Here is an 18,923-nt window from a genome sequence, read left to right on the forward strand (position 1 = left end):
TATAATATAAAAAAAGTATTGTGTTATTATGCATTTTAATATATCGATGTTTTGGAAATATTGTGATTTAAAAGACACGAAAATTTCAATGGAAATATCGAAAAATTGACCTATTATGCACATTTTAAAATATGTTAATATATCATGGTTTTGGAAATATTGGTGATCAAAAACACGAAAATTGCAACAACAAGGCAACAAAAGGAATATACAATATGATTTTTGATACAATAATTTTTGATATATGTGATATATATGATTGTGAATGGTTTGTATGAGAATAATTATGATTGTGATGAATATACAATATGATTTTTGATATATATGATGTTTTGGTATGCATTGTGAGTCCAAATTTTTTTTATAAAATAAAATAAAATATATTGCTAAACTAACACCTTACTCAATTTATTCATCATTTCCTCATACGTATGACTGGGGTGGGTGTGTTTCTTTTTAAATAGTTAACATCCTATACGTATGAAACATCTGTTAAAGGGATCAGATTACAAATGTGTTACCAAGTTGTCTGGGTAGTGTAGTCGGTTATCACGCTAGTCTCACACACTAGAGGTCCCCGGTTCGAACCCGGGCTCAGACATTTTTTCAGTCTTCTAAATCTGATATACCATTTTATCACGTCGTATCCTTGTCTTGTCTGATTCCTTTTCCATTTCGTTTATTACCAGGTTAGCTGCCAACAATCTTTTTTTCTTTTTTCTTTTTTTTTTTCAAATTTTTGGTGAGGAACACAGCATTCTAATTGTTGCGGGAAGGATTGCAAGTTGCAACCACTTCAAATTTTTGGTAAAGGCTTTGCTCACTTTGTTCGCAACTCTTAGAATTTTATGAACTGCAGTGATTGGATGTGGGCATTGAATGGGATTTTGCATTTGACAGGCACAAATTCTTATTGCACGTGTTATTTTGTGTCTTGGGTTCTTCATATAGTGTACGCATATCCCAATTTAGTTGTTTGTGTATTTGACAGTTTATGTTGAACGTTATGTGTTTGACAAAATGCATGTGTAAGTGTGTTGCCTTAAGAACATTGGAGTTTCTCTTTTGTTAGGGGAAAAGAAGAAGAAAAGAAACACTCTTTTTGTTAATGTTGTGGTTTGGAGGCATTGTATTGTAGTTATGATTGGGTTTAGATTGAGAAGCCTTCTTAAAACAAGTCCCATTATCTATTATTAGAAGATATAGTCAGTGCACAAATGTTCATTCAGGAACCGTTTACTGACAGGCTACTACTCCATAAAGATGTTGTTTATCTGGGTTTTTGTCTTTCTCTTTTGTTTTTGATTTATTTGCATTTGGCAGAAACACAATTTGTGAGAAAATGAAACGAAGGTATCTTTACGCTGCTCGTCTCTTACAGTGAAAACGTAGACATTTAAGAGTGGAAACTACCCCCGAGAATCACTCAGGGAGTTGGAGTCACTTTCACAAAATTTGCCTAAATTGCAAAACTGTGATCTGGGTTTTACAAACAAAAGAAATGCAAGTTCAAAGGCTTTCACTTCCAAGTTACACCCTCACTCCACCCAATGTCTCACCATCACAGCAACTCTCCTCCAAGATTTTGAAGTTGAATCCAAATTCCAAATCTGGGTTTTGTAATTCGCTCAAAATGGTGTTCAAATCACCAACTGGTTTGAGAAGCCATGGTGGTTCGGTGGGGGTCATGTGTGGAGTGGCACAGCAAGAAGATACTGATGACTGGTTCTATATGAGGAGATGTGTGGAGCTTGCAAGAAAGGCTATCGGGTGTACCAGCCCAAATCCTATGGTGGGTTGTGTTATTGTCAAGGATGGCAAGGTTGTTGGTGAAGGCTTTCACCCCAAAGCTGGCCAGCCACATGCTGAAGTAAACTTCTTTTCCTATTTTGTATTTTCTTTGTTTTAATTTTCCTTCTGAAATGCGTCTATGCAAGTGATGAATTGTTGTGCTAGAATCTTCAGTCACATTACTCTTTCTTTGTTTGCGTAGAAGTTAACTGACAGTCTGGTTCTTTCAAGTTTGGTTCTGTTCATTCTAGTTTTTTTCCCTTTATTTTTGTTAAATTTCCACTGGTATTTTCTTTACAACCTAGTGGAACATTTAGTTGAATGGTTTGTAGAGATGGCGGTCTTGAATTCTCTTCCTATTTCAGTTCTTGCTATGGATGGTTTTTTTAAAAAATAATCTGAAGTTGTTTGTAGAGGTGGCAGTCTTGAATTCTCTAAAAATAATCTGAAGTTGTGTGTGTGTGTGTGTGTGCTATGGATGGTTTTTTTGAAAATAATCTGAAGTTTGTAGAGATGGCAGTGTTGAATTCTCTAAAAATAATCTGAAGTTTTGTGTGTGTGTGTGTGTCAGACTTATATAATATATAGGTTTGATCATTATGATGATCTATGCCAACTTTTCTTCTGTTTTACATGAACTTCATCTGTTAATGAAAATTTATACCAAGTCAAATGTTTCAGGTTTTTGCTCTGAGGGATGCCGGGGATTTGGCTGAGAATGCAACAGCATATGTGAGCTTGGAACCATGTAATCACTATGGGAGAACTCCACCATGCAGTGAAGCCCTAATTAAAGCCAAAGTGAAAAGGGTGGTGGTCGGAATGGTGGATCCAAATCCAATCGTAGCATCAAAGGGGTTGGATAGATTAAGAGATGCGGGAATTGAAGTTACTACGGGTGTAGAAGAAGAATCATGCAAGAGGTTAAACGAAGCTTATATCCATCATATGCTAACAGGGAATCCTTTTGTCACTATGAGGTAAATTTATTCTGTTTAGATTAGTCAATAATAAAAATACTATCATTGAACATTAAAACAAGTGGAAATCCTGCCTTCATGTCTTTGACTGTTGAGATTTGATAGTTCATGAATGGATGTTATGCTATCTTTTCCTTAGAATTTGCTAGTCATTTGTTACCTAAAGAATTTTATGTTCATTTGCTGATACTCTGAAGTTGACCATTATCATATTTAAGCCTTTTTTCTCATTAGCAGATACTCTATGTCAGTCAACGGACACTTTCTAGATCAGCTTGGAGAAGGAGTTGCCAAGTCTGGTGGTTACTACTCACAATTGTTACAGGAATATGATGCAATTATTCTTTCTTCTTCCTCAATAATTGAGAACGCCTCTATTCCAGTATCCCAAGAAGCTGGAGCCAATCAACCAGTCCAGATTATAATAGCTAGGAATAGTAGTTCTCCAATCCAAATCCCTGCTCTGACCATGGAACCAATTGGTAAGCCAATAATCTTTTCAGACAAAGAGACAACAGTAGAACTAGAAAGAGCTCACACAGGTATTGAAACAGTGGTGTTGGATCAGATAAATTTAGAAGCTATTTTGGAATTTTGTAACTCTCAAGGATTGTGTAGTGTTTTGTTGGATTTAAAGGGAAATATAGGCGATTTCGAAGAGCTTCTCCAAGACGGTATTGCGAAGAATTTGTTGCAAAAAATCGTTATAGAAGTATTGCCCCTGTGGGATGCAAATGATGGTGGGAACTTTCCTATTGCATTGAAGAGTCTAAGAAAAAGACTAGAAGTGAAGAATTTGAAGCCTAAGGTTTCAAGTGAGAATGTTGTGCTTGAGGGATATCTGTAATTTAAGTGACTAGAAACAGAAAATGAGATTTGACATCATCATTTACATGTGATGCTGGAAAGAGATGGCAGGATTCTTAGGGAACAGGGGATGGAGTCATTGTGGGATAAAGTTCATTTTTGGTCTTCCTTACAGGTTTCAGTTTCTTCCCCCCTGTGTGTTGGGGTTCGCCATAACCTAGAATAAAGAATGGTTATTGTATTGCAGTTTACATGCTTTAATGTGTACCTGTTAGGTCTGGTCGTCAGAAAAAAAGACACCCTGCCCTCTGCAGTAAAATTCTGGTTGTACTAATGTATTTTTTTTAATAAAATTTTGCTTCCTATTAAAAAAGAACCAAAAAAAGATCTTATGTGAATTGTTATCAAAAGAGACCGGAACCCAGCTTCACTTGGGGAGAGGGATCTCCTCAAGGGGAAGCGTGATTGCCACAACTACTTTCCCGTCCATTGGGTGAAAATAACACCTCATAACTGGTTGGTTTGATAGTGTACAGTTCAGAGAGTTACACATTTGCTAAGTTTAAAGCCAATGCTAGATGGGAGATAAAATTCAAGAATATAAGTGGTATCTCTTCAAAATAGTCGCATGTCACATTTGCACTAAACATGCACTCAAATTAATCTTCATGACATGAAAGCTCAAGGACTGACAATTTAAAGGCATGTCTTCCCGCCCTGCCCGTGTGTGTGTGTGTGTGTGTGTGTGTGTGTGTGTGTGTGTGTGTGTGAGAGAGAGAGAGAGAGAGAGAGAAACTGTTCTTTCTATACATCTTTCAAATATTCTACAGAAATAACCAACATATATGTACACTAACAAAAACAGGACCGGATCAAAAATTTACATTCATCTGGCCTGAGAGCATCTCTTTCGGTCTCTTTTAAAGTGGATATCCTTTTTGGATACATTTAGGATGCCAGATTGTTGGTCAACTTTCTCAATAAGAAGCTTCATTAGCAGAACCTTTGATAGGGTTTTGCATGATCCAACCATTATTAACTTTTTCTACAAAACAAATAATAGAAAACATGTTACTGAGATCACTCCAAAAAACATAGATGACAGCTTCAGACACCCCTTTCTCTTAAATTTAAAAACTGAGGTGCTCTCTATCCCCAGAAACAACTCAAACAAAAAAACTGAGGATGCTTAACTCTTTCCTCTTTTGTTCTCTTTAATCTCATAGTTTATTTTCATGATAAATCATCAAGCACAAAAAAGAAGATATACTAAAAATGCAACCACCATGTGCAAGATATTTTGAAATTTACGTTGGAATGGGATTTTCTAATTGAGGCAGAACACCAATGTGATTCTTACCTTGGCACGAGTAAGAGCCACATTAATCCTATGCCAGTCTCCAAGCAGTGAAGAAGAGCAATTCCTTGGATTTTCTGTTGACCTAACAAAAGACACTAGTATGCAATCCTTATCTCTTCCCTGGATAAACCAAAATTGCAAATAAGAGATAGTGGACTGATGATAATCGAAATTTTTATAGTTATGTCATTGTTCTTTAGGTTTCAAAACCAAAAGCTAGAGCAAAATTACTAGGATACTGAATAGGCTCTTAAACTTTGCAGCTTTATTAAAGGCTACAACACTTCCTGTACAGATTACCCCAATATGTATTATTATTTCATAGAAGTTCTGTGAATTTAATCAAATTTAGAGGAAAGCGATGAGACATCATTTTAGACATGAACCTGTCAAACTGACCTGGTATTTGTCAATGGTATGTATCTCCACAGAGGTATGATTGATGGAAAGCCGGATAATCTCTGCCTGAGAGTTATATGGGGTGATGACGCCAATATCTTCCTCCTTAATTCCACTGTTAACTAGTTCCTCCACAACCTAAAAGCAAAATGAGGATTTTATTTCAGTACAATCTACTTAAACTGTTTGCCTCACACAACTTAAAAGGAACAAACATATTTTCCTAAAGCAACGAGCATTATTTGCATTATATATTCAAGCAAAGATCAAACCTGTACAATTATGTGAGCTTCCATCGGGTTATTCACAATCTTGTGATCCTTTGCCTCAAAAGCAGGTAAAGCATCTATGTTGTGAAAAGGGATGAATATTAGAAAAACCAAGGCACAAACCAATACTGTTTATTCAGTAGAAAGGATTATGGAAAGCAAACAAGAGTACTTCCACAAACCTGTATTAATAAATATAACTGGTTTGGTTGGATTTAACACCTGCAACCATGAAGATAAGAAATTGCTAAAACATTGGAATTAAATGAGTTTTTCACACATGAAAACTGCAGTCAGTTTTCAAACCAAAACAACAATTTCATAGAACGAGTTTTTCAATTAGGGCAGAGTATCTAATGCATTCACTTGAAACTAATCCTTTCTATTTCACACATCTTGAAGGTCGTGGATGACAAGACACACTTTGCTCTACAAAAGAAACAGATACCACCATTAAATCTTTTCAAGTGATATTTCTCATCTACCCGATAGGCTTGAACCTAATCCATTTCAAAATCACACCTTAATGAATTCCCTAAGCACAATCTGGGATTGAAACATGCTAAAAGGCTGTAATCAACATCATGTCATAACTCTTCGGCATGATATTTCATTAATTTTCCATGCCCACAACACGATATGGTAGAAAACCTGGAAGGATGTATCTGAAACATAGAAGCAGAGGAAAGATGTACGAGCTGTGTCAAAAGATTCTGATATCCATATCCTGTACTACTATTACCCCATATCAATGGGCCAAACAAGGATTCCAGGTATAATTTTTCATGCAAGCACAAACCATGCATAGGCATGACAACTTAATTCAATAGGAATATGGAATTGCTTTGCAAATCAATCAAACCTCCTGTATCCACGACGAACGAGACTTTGAACTTGAAAAGTCGAGTTTGGCATTAGCTATTTCAGGAGAGCCACAGCGCAATCTATCACCATATATCAAGGCATTTGACAGTTCCATAATGCCTTGACACATACGGTACTGGATGCAAACAGCTTGGTAAGTATCACTGCTACAGAAAGTGATACAAAAATTAAAATTGTATATCTTTAATTGTAAATGTATAATAACCTGGCTTTGCAAGGCTGAGATTGCCTGAGGATGCGCTTCTGAGAGCCTGCAAAACAAGCTTACCCCCATTCCATTTTCTCGAGCCTCTGTACTCTAGGAAAAAAAAAAAGCATAGAGCATTTCATTGAACAAAATTAAGAGCATAACAACTAATTAGAACCCCACAAACACACACAAAGATATACACCTTGACCAGAGGAGGTAATTGATAATGATCGCCAACCAGAACAAACTTTGATGCGAACATCAAAGGCCCAAGAGATACCTGAGAGGAAAGAAAATTTCTCATGAATCCGTTAACTTTGAGATGGTTCTTGATAAACAGTGACTTTAACTTTCATCTAGACCAAAATAAATCCTAAAAAGAAACATTGAATAAACTCAACCCATTGCAGCCCGTCTCCAACTAATGTAAAATGAAAAACAAGCTGAAATGAATTTTTTTAAATCTTTATTGGCAACAAGATAAATACTAACATAAAGTCTAAAGTGTTAACAACAGGAAAATAATCCTCAGCTGATATAAACTTTTGGGAAAGTGCACTGTCCAAAAGCATCTCATCTCTCCATATAAATCCTACTCCAGTTGCATTTATCTATAACTGCACTGTCTAGACATCCATCACTAAGTATATACGTACTGGAAGGGTGGTTTGTCCAGCTTCATCCATGATGCATACATCAAATCTCTTATTGGCAAGCAAGGGACTGGTGATCCCCAAGCATGTAACAGCTACCACCTTGACTTGGTCTAGTCTTAATTTAATGTCTTCCACACTTTGTATGTTCATTTCTGTCACGGAAACCACTGTTAAAACATTGAGAAGAAATAAAGAGATATATTGAGAAAATGCTCTCAATTATATAAAACCTGACCTGAAAAGCAATGCCCTCGAACTTCCTCATGCACAGCTTCATGTCTTCCAATGCGTAAAAAATCTATATTCTGCAATGCTTTAAATTCAATACAAAGAAACCCAATGTAGTGTTAGACGCGAGATATGGCACACAAACGGGTAAACCATACAGCCACAAATTTAAGGAGAGCACAAAAAGAAACATCAACTAAGATTAGTATCATGCCCAATAGTGCTAAGTGAGTAAGAATGGCCCCAGGTTAGGAATGGTAAAGAAAATTGGAGTAAATCGCAACAAGAAATTTGGTTTCAGGGCAGCATGCGTTTCCTGGACATAATGCATGGCATGGAAAGAAAGCACCCCCAACCCGCCCAAAAAACAAAAAACAAAGAAAACAAAAAACAAATATGCTTATGAAAAGATGTGAAATAGAGATGACCTGAGCCTTTAATTTGACAAGTAGATTATCAACAGCAGAGTTTGTGTAGGACGTAAGCAAAATGGATGCACCTCTAATCAACAAGGCTTTCACAGCATGCACCATCGTTGATGTCTTGCCTGTTCCAGGCATTCCTAGTATAAGTGCGTAATCCTTTGCTGCAAGTATCTGGATAAATTTGTTGAATTAGTGAATGTCCACATGCAATGGACATTGACAGATTAGTACCAACCAAACTTAGGCTCAGGAAGACAGACTTTTTGTGGGAAAATTGAGATGATAAGTATTAGGAAAATAAAAAAATTATAGGAAACCTTAAGAATGGCTTGCCGCTGATCAACATTTAAATTTCTCTGGGACAAGACATAAGATATTGCTGGATCCTGGCTCAATATACGTCCCTTGTCAAATCTAGGAGCCTAAAAGGAATGCACAGATGCAGACCAACAGAAATGTGAGTTGGAGTTAGCAAAAAGATGGTAAATTTTATGCAATACAAGTCACTCAACCTCACCTCTAAGTCAACAATCATTTTTCTCACGTGAGCAGCTTGTGCACTTTGAAGAAAAAGTTGAACAAGGTTCAACCTAGCAACAAAATCAAGCATGAATTTAGACAGGGTACATGACATCTATATTATGACAGATAGTTTGGAAAAGGAAATTTCACAAAAGAGTTGGGGCATAATTTTAGTCATGCAATACCTCATTACTGAAAATGATGTCATGAATTCATCTTTGTCAACCCGCCAGATCTCTTGAAGGAGATGACTTGCCTCTGAAGAAGGACTGCTCCCAGGAAGTCGTAAGAGCTTAGAGAAAGAAACCTAGAGTTTTGCAGAAGATATTAGAATTATAAAACTGATTCATTTGTTTAGTAGATTAACACTATAACATCCACTAGCTATAGAACATACATCTGCCAAAAGGGCAGGTAAGCACTAATAAGCCAGTTTTTGAGTTTACAGAAAGATGGCAGATATTATCCTTACAGATACATGGGAGTGACTTATATCCGTTATAATCCCACTTGCAACAGGTAGATGACTAGATTCACTGCTAAGTATCTACACAATAAACAAAAAACCAATCATTTTTAAATTGTTAGTGAAGATAAATACGAACAACTACGCATTATGTAATAGCAAATTTTCCAGTATATAACATATGTGAAAAATTGTGTCCTGTTCTTTAATTCTCATCCATTAACATGAAAACAGGAGAGAACAGAAGTAGACTCGTAACAACTATCTTGCATAGAACAAGCATCACGCATGCACAGCCCAACTGCAACTTCTTGGAATCCTTGATCATTACAGATTATTTAATATAGTTTCTTTTGAAAAAAATATGAATTATTATATTTAATTAATTGGTTTATTTTACATGATTGAGTTCTTAGGGAATGACAGGAAAGCCAAACAAATCTTGCAATATTATTATGCAGAACGAGAAACCCCATCCAAGAAAGAAAGAAAAATAACTTCAAAAGGCATAAATGTAATCAAGAAAATTGGAGGCAAGTAGTATCATACACATTTCCTTCTTCTCAACCCAAAAAAAAAAAAAAAAAGAGGTATCAGATCAATTTTTATAGTTCCAAATTTTATTGTCAAAGTGTTTATGCAGTTACTAAATATTAAATATATATACCCCAAGATTGTCCAACAAGTATTACTACAATATTATCCAAATACTGATATGAGACAGATATGAATAGCTGATCAGAGAACAGAAATCAATGCTTCATAGATACTTGCCCTGGACATCTTAACTAAAAATCTGAAGATCTCAATGAAAAGGAAATCATCTTACATATCTAACTCCATACAGCAATAAACTGGAATGCATCAAAATACATACTAGGCTGAAAATACAAGATGACAGTGACGGCAAAAGATTCTTGAAAATGAATAATAAACATTACATATTCTTTTATAGTACAGATGACTCTACATAAACAAACTTGAGTGCAGAGAGTGCACACCTATTGTAAGCCCTCTATGTCAAACTTGTACAAATAGCCTCATGTGAACTACGCAGAAACAACATTATGAAAATTAAGCATACCACAAAGTCACCACATCTTAGTGCGCAATCCACTTCTTTTGTTGGAGATGAAGCAGCATTCAAAAATCTCCATTAGATGTCCTCTCGCTGAGAGAAGGCAAACCATTACGCAGAAAATTATATACGAATCTGTTATCTTTTTTAGACTTCGAATATGGAAGCTTCCAATCAAGAACAACAGAAGAAAGGCAACCCGCAGCATAATCACTTTTCGAATTATGTGACCGCCATATTTCATTCTTTACAAGCTGAAGAAGGGAAAAAGGTGATAGCATATCAAATAACAAAATTTGGAAGTTAACCATTTTTACACTATCAAAATAGTGACTTCAAAATTGGCACCTGCATCTCTTTAGCTTCCAAATCAATCAACCAATCCCACAGCCTTAGGAAAGCAGCATGAGCATTTTTAGGTGATGTGTATTTGAATCAAATAAGTCTCCCAATCCACTGCTCCCTGAGCTTCCTCCATGTGCCTGTGGCATTAAAGGTGATGGCCAATAATAAACACTTTTTTTTTTTTTTGCAGGGAGATTTTAATCACTTCTTTTCTTTGTCGCTGTTAGCAACGATTATTCATGCTCGACAGTACCTTTCACGAATAAATAGAATTACCTTGTGATAGATAGTACAAACATTTAGATGGCGACAACCTCTGCACATGCTCTGACTCTACAGCAGGCAAAGGAAAAAATGGAAGAATCAAAATGACTGTAAGTAAAGAGCTTCATGAAAACACGACTGATCATTCAGCAACCGCCATACCTTTAGCATCGGGGGCAGTACTTGTGTTCGTGATGCCTTGAGGACATCATTTGCAAGTTCATTACGTCGCATGATTATCCCAACCAGGTCAGATCTTCTAACCGCAACTCCCTGTTTTATTTTATTAAAAAATAATCAATTAATTCAACACGTGCAATCTTTTTTCCATCGATACACCCTAAAAACCTAATGATGCATGTGCACTTGACACTACCTGTGTTTGATCTGACTGGAGATAACATAGAAGACCAGTATCAATATGCTTCTGGTACCTGAAGACGAGATACAGAGCAAATGAATGAAAATCTTTATGAATGATAATAACTTGTATGAGGGGCCAGGGCCCTCTGGAAGTCAAAATTGTGTGAATAAGAACCTGTCCGACATAAGAAGAGTGTACAATGTCACTTGCGCAGTATGCTCCATGGATGACTGCATACATAACAAGCATGAGCCAAAATAAAGAAATATATGTTTATATACAAGAGCATTCAAGCACTAAATAATAAGTTAATACAGTGCTAACCACTCATTTGGGCTCACTCCATACTGTAATCCTAGAATCCAGACCTTTCAATTTTAGGTCCTCATTCAAGGATCGTCCCTACATAATTTCCCAAATCGGAAATCATTAAGCCATTTGATTCTTACCATGAATATTTTCACTGTCTATCAAAATATTGGGTTCACCTAATTATTTTATCATAGTTAGGTAACTAATGATTTTTAAATATAAACAATGAACAGTTTGGATCATACCATAAATTGTGGAATGGGTCCAACAAGTGGTTAGTGCTATATTAAATTACTAATTGGTTAGGCCTTATGTATACAGCTGTATGAAAAGCTTTAAGCAACATAAGTTAATAGTATGGAATACATTACACAAGTTTAATATCATTTCAGACAAGTTTCAGTAAACAAGTGAAGAGATTATTCTTGCCTGGCCACTAGGTATTTTCCCACTTTTGAACTCTAAAGGCATAACCATCTCATGAGATTCATTTTTGTTAGATTCAACTTTCACTCTGACAGAAGCATCAATCATGCCTTTCAGACCATATTTCGGAGCCCAGGCCATCTCTTCAATATCAATTACCTACAGAAAATGGATCTAGTTCAGAGATGGCATAATGCTTCTGAAAAGAGTGCACATCATTATACAATAACACAAGAAAACATACAACAATCACAAATTAGAAACATGTTTACAAGCACAAACTTCGCATAACCAGGAATTCCTTCAACTGGCAAATACAAGTACAAGAAACCATTATAAAGTCAATTAGCATGGATGCATATGGATGCATATACATGCAAGGTGAATATATCCAGTATTAGGGAAACCAGTCAATTCTCGAACTCAGGAAGGTACCTAACTCATGCATGCTGCCAAATAAGAAGGTAAGTTGCATGAATTCCATGTACATGATCCATAAAGTTCTACATATGTGGAAACATATCCACAGATGCAAAATTGTTAAAAGATAGACCAACGAATTACCTACAAATATACCAACTGTGATGCCTTACCTCAGATAATTTGACCTTTTTCATTCCATTGTCAGATCCAAAATCAACAGAAGGAACTTCTGAATTCTGCCACAATATCATTAGCCTCAAATTAAGAGTCTCTACACTCCACGGTTGCTTTAAGATGTGCAATTTAAAATTCTTCACCTTAATTGTGAACACAGAAAATAAATAAATAAATAAAATGGGTGTACCTGGGTGTTTTTGAATAGGTTAACCCATTTCAATATTCTTGGGACAGCCTCAATCAATGTTTTGTACATGCCCTTTTCGTTCACTGCAAAGTCCACATGAAAGAGGAGAAGTTTTAATAAGATGATCCATAAAATTGACTAATCAAATTTTAACAAATTACCAACAAACCAATTTAAGAGGATAACAATCTACCACAAATATAGAAATTAACCTGAATGATGATGACAGAGAAATTAGAAATTATTTCAAAGTAACATCTTAAAAATTCCAACCTCCACAAGCATACAAGTTCTCAATGTTTTTCTGGAGCACAAATCTTGTGTGTTCCTCCAAGAAATTTATTGTAGGTGTCTCCTCCACAAGTGCAGCCTACAAAAACAAAGAACTTTTACACATTATAGACAAACAAAGCTTAGTGGATATTTCATGGAAAAAAATACATAACCAAGTCTGTAGATATTAAAAAGTTTACAAAATCATAGGGTGGTTCTCAGACCTGAAAAACTTGGTGCAATATTGTACCACTTAGTGCTGCACTTGAATGCTCATTGCCCTTTAGCCTCTCATCCAGGACAGTTCGCCTCGGGCAACTGAAGCTAGCTGCAACCTAAAAGTGTTTCTATTTATTATAACTAAATAGGGCAACAATACTCACAAAATACATGTCCAGAATATTTGAACAAGTAGGCAGTAGTACCCTAGTTCCAGCCACTAGCACATCTGGATGAACAATTATAAAATTATGGTGATGATCCACACGACACTGTCCTTTGTCATCAAATTCACCAATAACATTGACAGTATCTCCAGGTGCAATGACACTGTAAAACCTGAGAAAAATAGAATTGAAAAGAAGAGTGACATTGTTACTAATCATATTACACATGATTTGAATTCTAATGTACTAGTCTTGTTTCCTACCAAGAGCATTCATTTTTATCCGAATGTGGAAAACTTTGAGATACTTTAAATTTACAAAACAAAGACCTTATGCTAAAATTCTAAAGTTACAGAAAAATGTTCTTAGCTGTTAACAAGAGATTGTCCACAATCCAAAATGAAGAATATTAAAAGGAATGTCTCTAAAGACGGGAAACTGATGCCCGTAAAGATGACTCATCCCCTAGCCTAACTTCAGAAATTGTAAACCCAAATTACAGCCAATACACCACACTTATACTTAAGTATGCTCGAGCATTATTACCTAAAGTGGATAACTACGGAGATGAGGCCAATGAAACCACGAAAAGCCTTTCAAGGTATATGCTAATACTAGAAAAAATTCCCTATCAGGCTGGATCAAACTGAAATCACACAGAAAGCGCATTTCTATTTTGGGGTGAAATAATCAAACTCTGAAGAATACTCATAAGACAGAGTACCACATTATTGGGAAATGATTTCAGAAGAAACAATAGCATAAGTATTAAACTGCTTCGAAACAAGACATCATGAACTACTTACCACTCATCCTGTAAATAGACAGCATGCTCCTCTCCACATTGCTCATCCAGTAACCGAAGAACCTTAAAATCAATGGTACATCTTTATTATCAAAAGTAATCATAGAACAGATTATTCAAATTTGAAGATCTTGCTTACTAGAAACCTTATGAGCATCAGATGAGTCAGCAAGTCCACAGTCAGATACCTGTAGTAGAAAAAACAAAAAAGTTGCAGAATAACCAATCTTGAAGAAACTCTCTGTTCTTTCATCAAAGAGATGCTAAAGTAGTAAACCATACCTCCAATACAAGGAAATTACAATAGGAAGATTTCTGATGCAATTTGACATGCATATCATCACCTTTTCTATCTTTAACTTGAAATGGAGATTCCTCCACATCATTAGATACTGAATCTTCAACAGAAATAACATCTTCCACTTGATCTAACAGTTCAAGCAATGCCTAAAAGAATAGTCAAAAACCAAAGAGAAAAAATTAAATTTGCACCAGACCATGAGAAGATATAATTGACTCATGCCTGCCACACAGCTCAGAAAAACCAGGCAGACTTGCAACTTTGAAAAATAACTGATTAATTGTTTTTTGAAGTATGACTCATGAGATAATCTATTAATTAAATCAGGAGAAAGAATATATATCATAAATATTGATTGATCTGAGAGCAACATGGTCCAGAATTTGGTCTCAAATAGATAATTTTTACATTCAAACCTTTTTATGCTGCCTTAACCCTGGCTGATCAGAACCTTCATTACATGCAACACCATTCGTAAGCTGCATTTCAGTTAAAGCACAATTAGAGAAAGATCATTCCACGACCTCTACTTAGCAGCTCCAACGACAGAAAAGGGATATAGAAGTAGATATATTTGAATCAAATAAAGAACAGAGGAAAATTAATTTAGAACATGACTGATGCAAACAAAACAAAGTATCAGATCCAGAAGATAAATATTTTTCTGTTCTTTTTGTTGTTTTCTCTTGGGCCCTAATGAAACACCAGTCTAAGAGAATGTTCCCTTTCTCGCTTTCTCCATTTCCATGAATTGCAAAGTACAAACAAATCCATAAATAATTAAATATGTTCACTGTGAAGTCATAATCACCTTATCATGGCAGTACGATAGAGAAGGTGGTGTTCGGAATGGACTCTGCCTACTAGCTCTTCCAGAGATAGTCATATTGCTCACATTTCCGTTACTATCCATATCCTCATCTGGGTTAACCCTCTTTATGCCAACCTTATTCAGGGATACCAAAGATCTTTCAGAAGTATTCAGTGTCTGTGAAGGAAGCCACTTCTCAACCTTTCCAGCTTTAACCGGAGAAGTCTGTACATTTCATCATTGGTTAATCATCTGATAATAAAACCATTAAAAGAAAAAGAAATTAACAAATAAACATGCCTTCTTTTGCGAGCATTGGTTAATGGTTAAAGATTTAAGCCTTGAAGAGTCCGCCAGTACTCTAATAATCTCCGGCATGCGCTTTGAAACAGCTTGGAGTCTTTCATTTACCGGAGATATCCTCCATGTCACCTCATCACCTCCATCATCCTGGCTCTGCTTTATCAACTATCACCATGTTGACATTCCCAAAATCAAATTATAAAAGGAAAGAAAAGTTCATTGAAATTAAAACACCAAATGTCTTCCCAGGCATATAAATATCATAAAATTAGCATTGATTAAGCGTTCACACGTAAAACAAACAACAAATTGAGGCTAATTCCAGTAATACTATCAGTAAAACTCAAGCATTTCCATCAATGGTAGCATAAAGCTATGGAATATGAAGACTATCATAAAACGTTGAAGCTAAATTTTACCATTCCTGGCGAGAACTTGAAGCGCTTAAAAGATTTGGATTTTGAAATCTCCGGCGAGGCCTCATCTTCCATATTTTCCTCCTCACCAACAACTCCGACTGCCCTCAAATTCTCTGGAGGCGTATTCTGCGACATACCGTTGTTACTACATGGCAGCAAATTCGACCGAATCTCATGACTTCCCGAAGCTAAAACCGCATTACCCGCCTCAATCTGTGCAGGGTTTTGGATCTCAGGAACCGATTGTGCCGGAGCAACGGTGTAAGAGGCGGGAGCTGCGAGGGGTTTAGGGTTCTGCTGAGAAGCAGAAACTGCGGCGATTTTGGGGTTCTGAGAGTTCTGGGTGTGGCGCTCGAAGAAATGCTGGATGCCGAACTTGGACGGCTGAGGCTGAACTTTCGAGTTGGATTTCTTAGCAGACGTCGTGGAAGAAGAAAGGGGTTTCTTTCTTGGAGGCATTAGAGTAATGGTGTGGTAGCTTCCAGTTTCTGGTCTGCTGGTTCAAATTGAGGGAGAGAGAGAGAGAGATTGGAATTTGGGGGTTTCGGTGCTTATAAGCTGATTTGTGATTTTCCCGCTCAAATGAAGCATACGGCTCCAAAGGGAAAAATATAAAATGGGTGGAGTTGGGCTTCCGGGTGAAGATGAACTGGCCCTGCTCAATGGGCCAGTGTTAGAGCCTGTAATTTATGTCATCACATCAGAAAGGCTATAACGAGGTGTTTAGAGTGAAGAGGTTATTTGGGGAACATTTTTAGTTTAACCCAGGGTATACTCTCACCACCCTTCTCAAACGTTGACACATGTTCATGGGTTTAACTATAATTAATTTCTTATTGTTTATTTATTTGATGATATTATTATGAGAGAGAAATAATATTTTAATCAAAATTTTCCGGATGTACCCTTATTCTAATCTAGCAAACTTTCATTTTTCTAAATTAATTACCCATGAAGCTAACAACAACCCAAATAAATAATTGGCAAGGCAGTTTAATTGGCAATTGGCTTCACGTGCTTTAATTTGAATTTCACAGGCTTTAATACGAATTGAACCTAACTACTTTTATCCACGCCCAAATACTTTTATCCGAATTGAAGACTTAACAACTTCAGGAGCTTACACAGCACTTCAATTGCAGGCTTCCTCCATTTGTTCAAGTGAAAGATAGGTAACATCTATGCTGCTAAAAAAAATTTTTTTTTCTTTTTAATAGTACTCTATATTGCTTTATTATTTTTTATACTTTCCTGATTGCTCTGCATTATTTAGTTTTTTTAGTATCAAACCAAATTCAAATTTAACAATTCATGTGCTTTTTTTAAAATCTGAATAAACTTCCATAAAAACCAAAAACAAGAAGCAATATTGGCTGTGAAGATTACGTTTTTTTTGTTAAGACTAGGATGCCAACAGTTTCATTGGAAGACCAATATTGGCTGTGAAGATTAAGTTTTTTTTGTTTTTTTTAATTCTTATGGATGTAGCATTCATTGAATATTCAATTTTTTTTGTTTGTTAATCATTGAATGTCAAATAATATGATACATATACTGCTAGTGTCCTCATGGACCATGAAGATGATGAATTTCATGCTACATATTCCAATGATGGTAAAGAATCTGTTGATTGTATACACTTAGATTCTGATTCTGAAAGTCTTGATCTCTTGGATCATAATGAGCAAATTGAAGAGCTCACAAGAAAATTTTGTGACGTTCCAACACATGGCATGAGTTTTGATAATGAACATAAGGCATATCAATATTTCAATTCATATGCTGGAGGTGTTGGATATAGTGCGAGAAAACTTAGGTCCCGTTTGGTTCATGAAATAAATTTGAGGGGAAATTATTTCTCCATGTCATTCCCCAAGGAATGGGAATGAAAGATTCATTTCTCACGTTTGGTAATGCTGAGAAAGTAATCGGGAAATATCACTTTATTTCCTTTCTCATGTTTGTTTTGAGTAGAAATAGAAAACTAAGTTTGTATAAATTTTCAATTATACTCATATTAAATCAAATAAAAAAAGAAATGCATTTAATGTTAGCTCATTTTCCCAAACTTTCCCATGAGGAGGGAAAACAAAACCCAAGTTGGGAGGATGACTTTATTTTCCCTCCATACTTTCCCATGAAGCCATGCAACGATTTCCCATACCTAGACTTACTAAACATGGGAAAGCAATTGATTTCCCATTCCTAAGTCTTCTTTCCCATGAACCAAATAGAGCCTTAGAGTAAATAAGGACAAGAGAATTTTGTTCAAGGGATCCCAAATCACCCACTTAGATACCAAGCTATACATCCAATGTTGTCCAATTACTCACTTATACATCCATAGGTTTGTTATCTTAATTTATTTCAATTCACTACACCTAGTTTCCTATATTTTTGTTTTGTTTTAAGTTTTATTATTATTTTTAATTGTTTGATTAATTTACAGGAAAACATTCAACTAAGACCTGAAAGACCAGTTTATCAACTGAGTTTTTCACATCCATCAACATCTTAGTCCAAGTTTTTGCAATGTAGAAAAAATAGTAAGAACGACATGAATTGTTCTTTTTCGTCTATCTAATGCTAGGACATAATGCATGACATAACTACCTCTCTATAATTTTCTTTGGAGCATTTTATTTTAAGAAAACCTTTCGGACCTAATATAAAATTATCATAATTTGCCGTTGAAACTATGTTTTATGGTGTAATTCAAATTTGTTATATTATACTGATTCGATTTTGATAACTTATAACTTGTGTAGAAACTGTTGTTATGGCTGATGTTGTGAAACGAAAAAACAAAAATCAAATAAATGAATTATGGAAAACACTATATTTCACTTGGTATCCCATAGTAGTAAAGTTCATGAGTTTATAAGCTTTAATCCCATGGACATGTGTCAACTTTTGTGAAGAGTAGTGAAGGTACACATTGGGTTAAAGCGAAGAGCAAAAATGCTCCCGCTTATTTGAGGGGTTCAATCCCACCATCAACAAATGTGAGGAAATCAATGGATTTAAACCTTTTAAATGGTCTGATGGTGGGATTGAACCCCTCAAATAAG

The 18,923-nt window shown here is 35.7% G+C and overlaps 2 protein-coding genes and 1 non-coding gene across 3 annotated transcripts; 2 read left to right on the top strand and 1 right to left on the bottom strand.

Moving 5' to 3' along the window:
• The first annotated feature begins 527 nt into the window (after positions 1-527).
• TRNAV-CAC (transfer RNA valine (anticodon CAC)) lies at positions 528-601 on the top strand. Its single transcript has one exon. It is a non-coding gene; the product is annotated as a tRNA-Val (tRNA).
• Positions 602-650: 49 nt separating this feature from the next.
• On the top strand, positions 651-3,829 carry LOC148917133 (riboflavin biosynthesis protein PYRD, chloroplastic-like). The gene is made up of 4 exons (XM_089053469.1): positions 651-807; positions 1,324-1,870; positions 2,473-2,771; positions 3,009-3,829. Exons 2-4 carry the CDS (start codon positions 1,502-1,504, stop codon positions 3,616-3,618), a joined length of 1,278 nt encoding a protein of 425 aa, XP_088909595.1. The 5' UTR covers positions 651-807; positions 1,324-1,501; the 3' UTR covers positions 3,619-3,829.
• Positions 3,830-4,363: 534 nt separating this feature from the next.
• LOC103331439 (DNA replication ATP-dependent helicase/nuclease JHS1) lies at positions 4,364-16,443 on the bottom strand. Its single transcript, XM_008234060.3, is given in 36 exon segments — positions 4,364-4,623; positions 4,939-5,058; positions 5,338-5,475; positions 5,610-5,683; positions 5,789-5,828; positions 6,469-6,606; positions 6,697-6,789; positions 6,884-6,961; positions 7,338-7,489; positions 7,573-7,642; positions 7,994-8,161; positions 8,308-8,412; positions 8,508-8,580; positions 8,698-8,819; positions 8,985-9,059; positions 10,063-10,124; positions 10,127-10,310; positions 10,405-10,472; positions 10,475-10,538; positions 10,678-10,734; positions 10,828-10,938; positions 11,042-11,099; positions 11,204-11,259; positions 11,771-11,926; positions 12,361-12,426; positions 12,555-12,637; positions 12,828-12,924; positions 13,052-13,162; positions 13,253-13,385; positions 14,020-14,081; positions 14,165-14,206; positions 14,301-14,465; positions 14,736-14,798; positions 15,131-15,355; positions 15,431-15,598; positions 15,853-16,443. Coding segments are annotated over 36 exon segments (4,095 nt in total). The 5' UTR covers positions 16,312-16,443; the 3' UTR covers positions 4,364-4,464.
• Positions 16,444-18,923: the final 2,480 nt, after the last annotated feature.

This window comes from Prunus mume, linkage group LG5 (assembly GCF_029339155.1).
Source record: "Prunus mume cultivar Tortuosa linkage group LG5, ASM2933915v1, whole genome shotgun sequence".
NCBI lineage: Eukaryota > Viridiplantae > Streptophyta > Magnoliopsida > Rosales > Rosaceae > Prunus > Prunus mume.

Coding starts and splice junctions, on each gene's coding strand:
- LOC148917133 (XM_089053469.1), top strand. CDS start 1,502: ATGCAAGTTCAAAGGCTTTCACTTCCAAGTTACACCCTCACTCCACCC. Junction 1,871..2,472: donor CTGGCCAGCCACATGCTGAA/GTAAACTTCTTT, acceptor CAAATGTTTCAG/GTTTTTGCTCTGAGGGATGC. Junction 2,772..3,008: donor AATCCTTTTGTCACTATGAG/GTAAATTTATTC, acceptor TCTCATTAGCAG/ATACTCTATGTCAGTCAACG.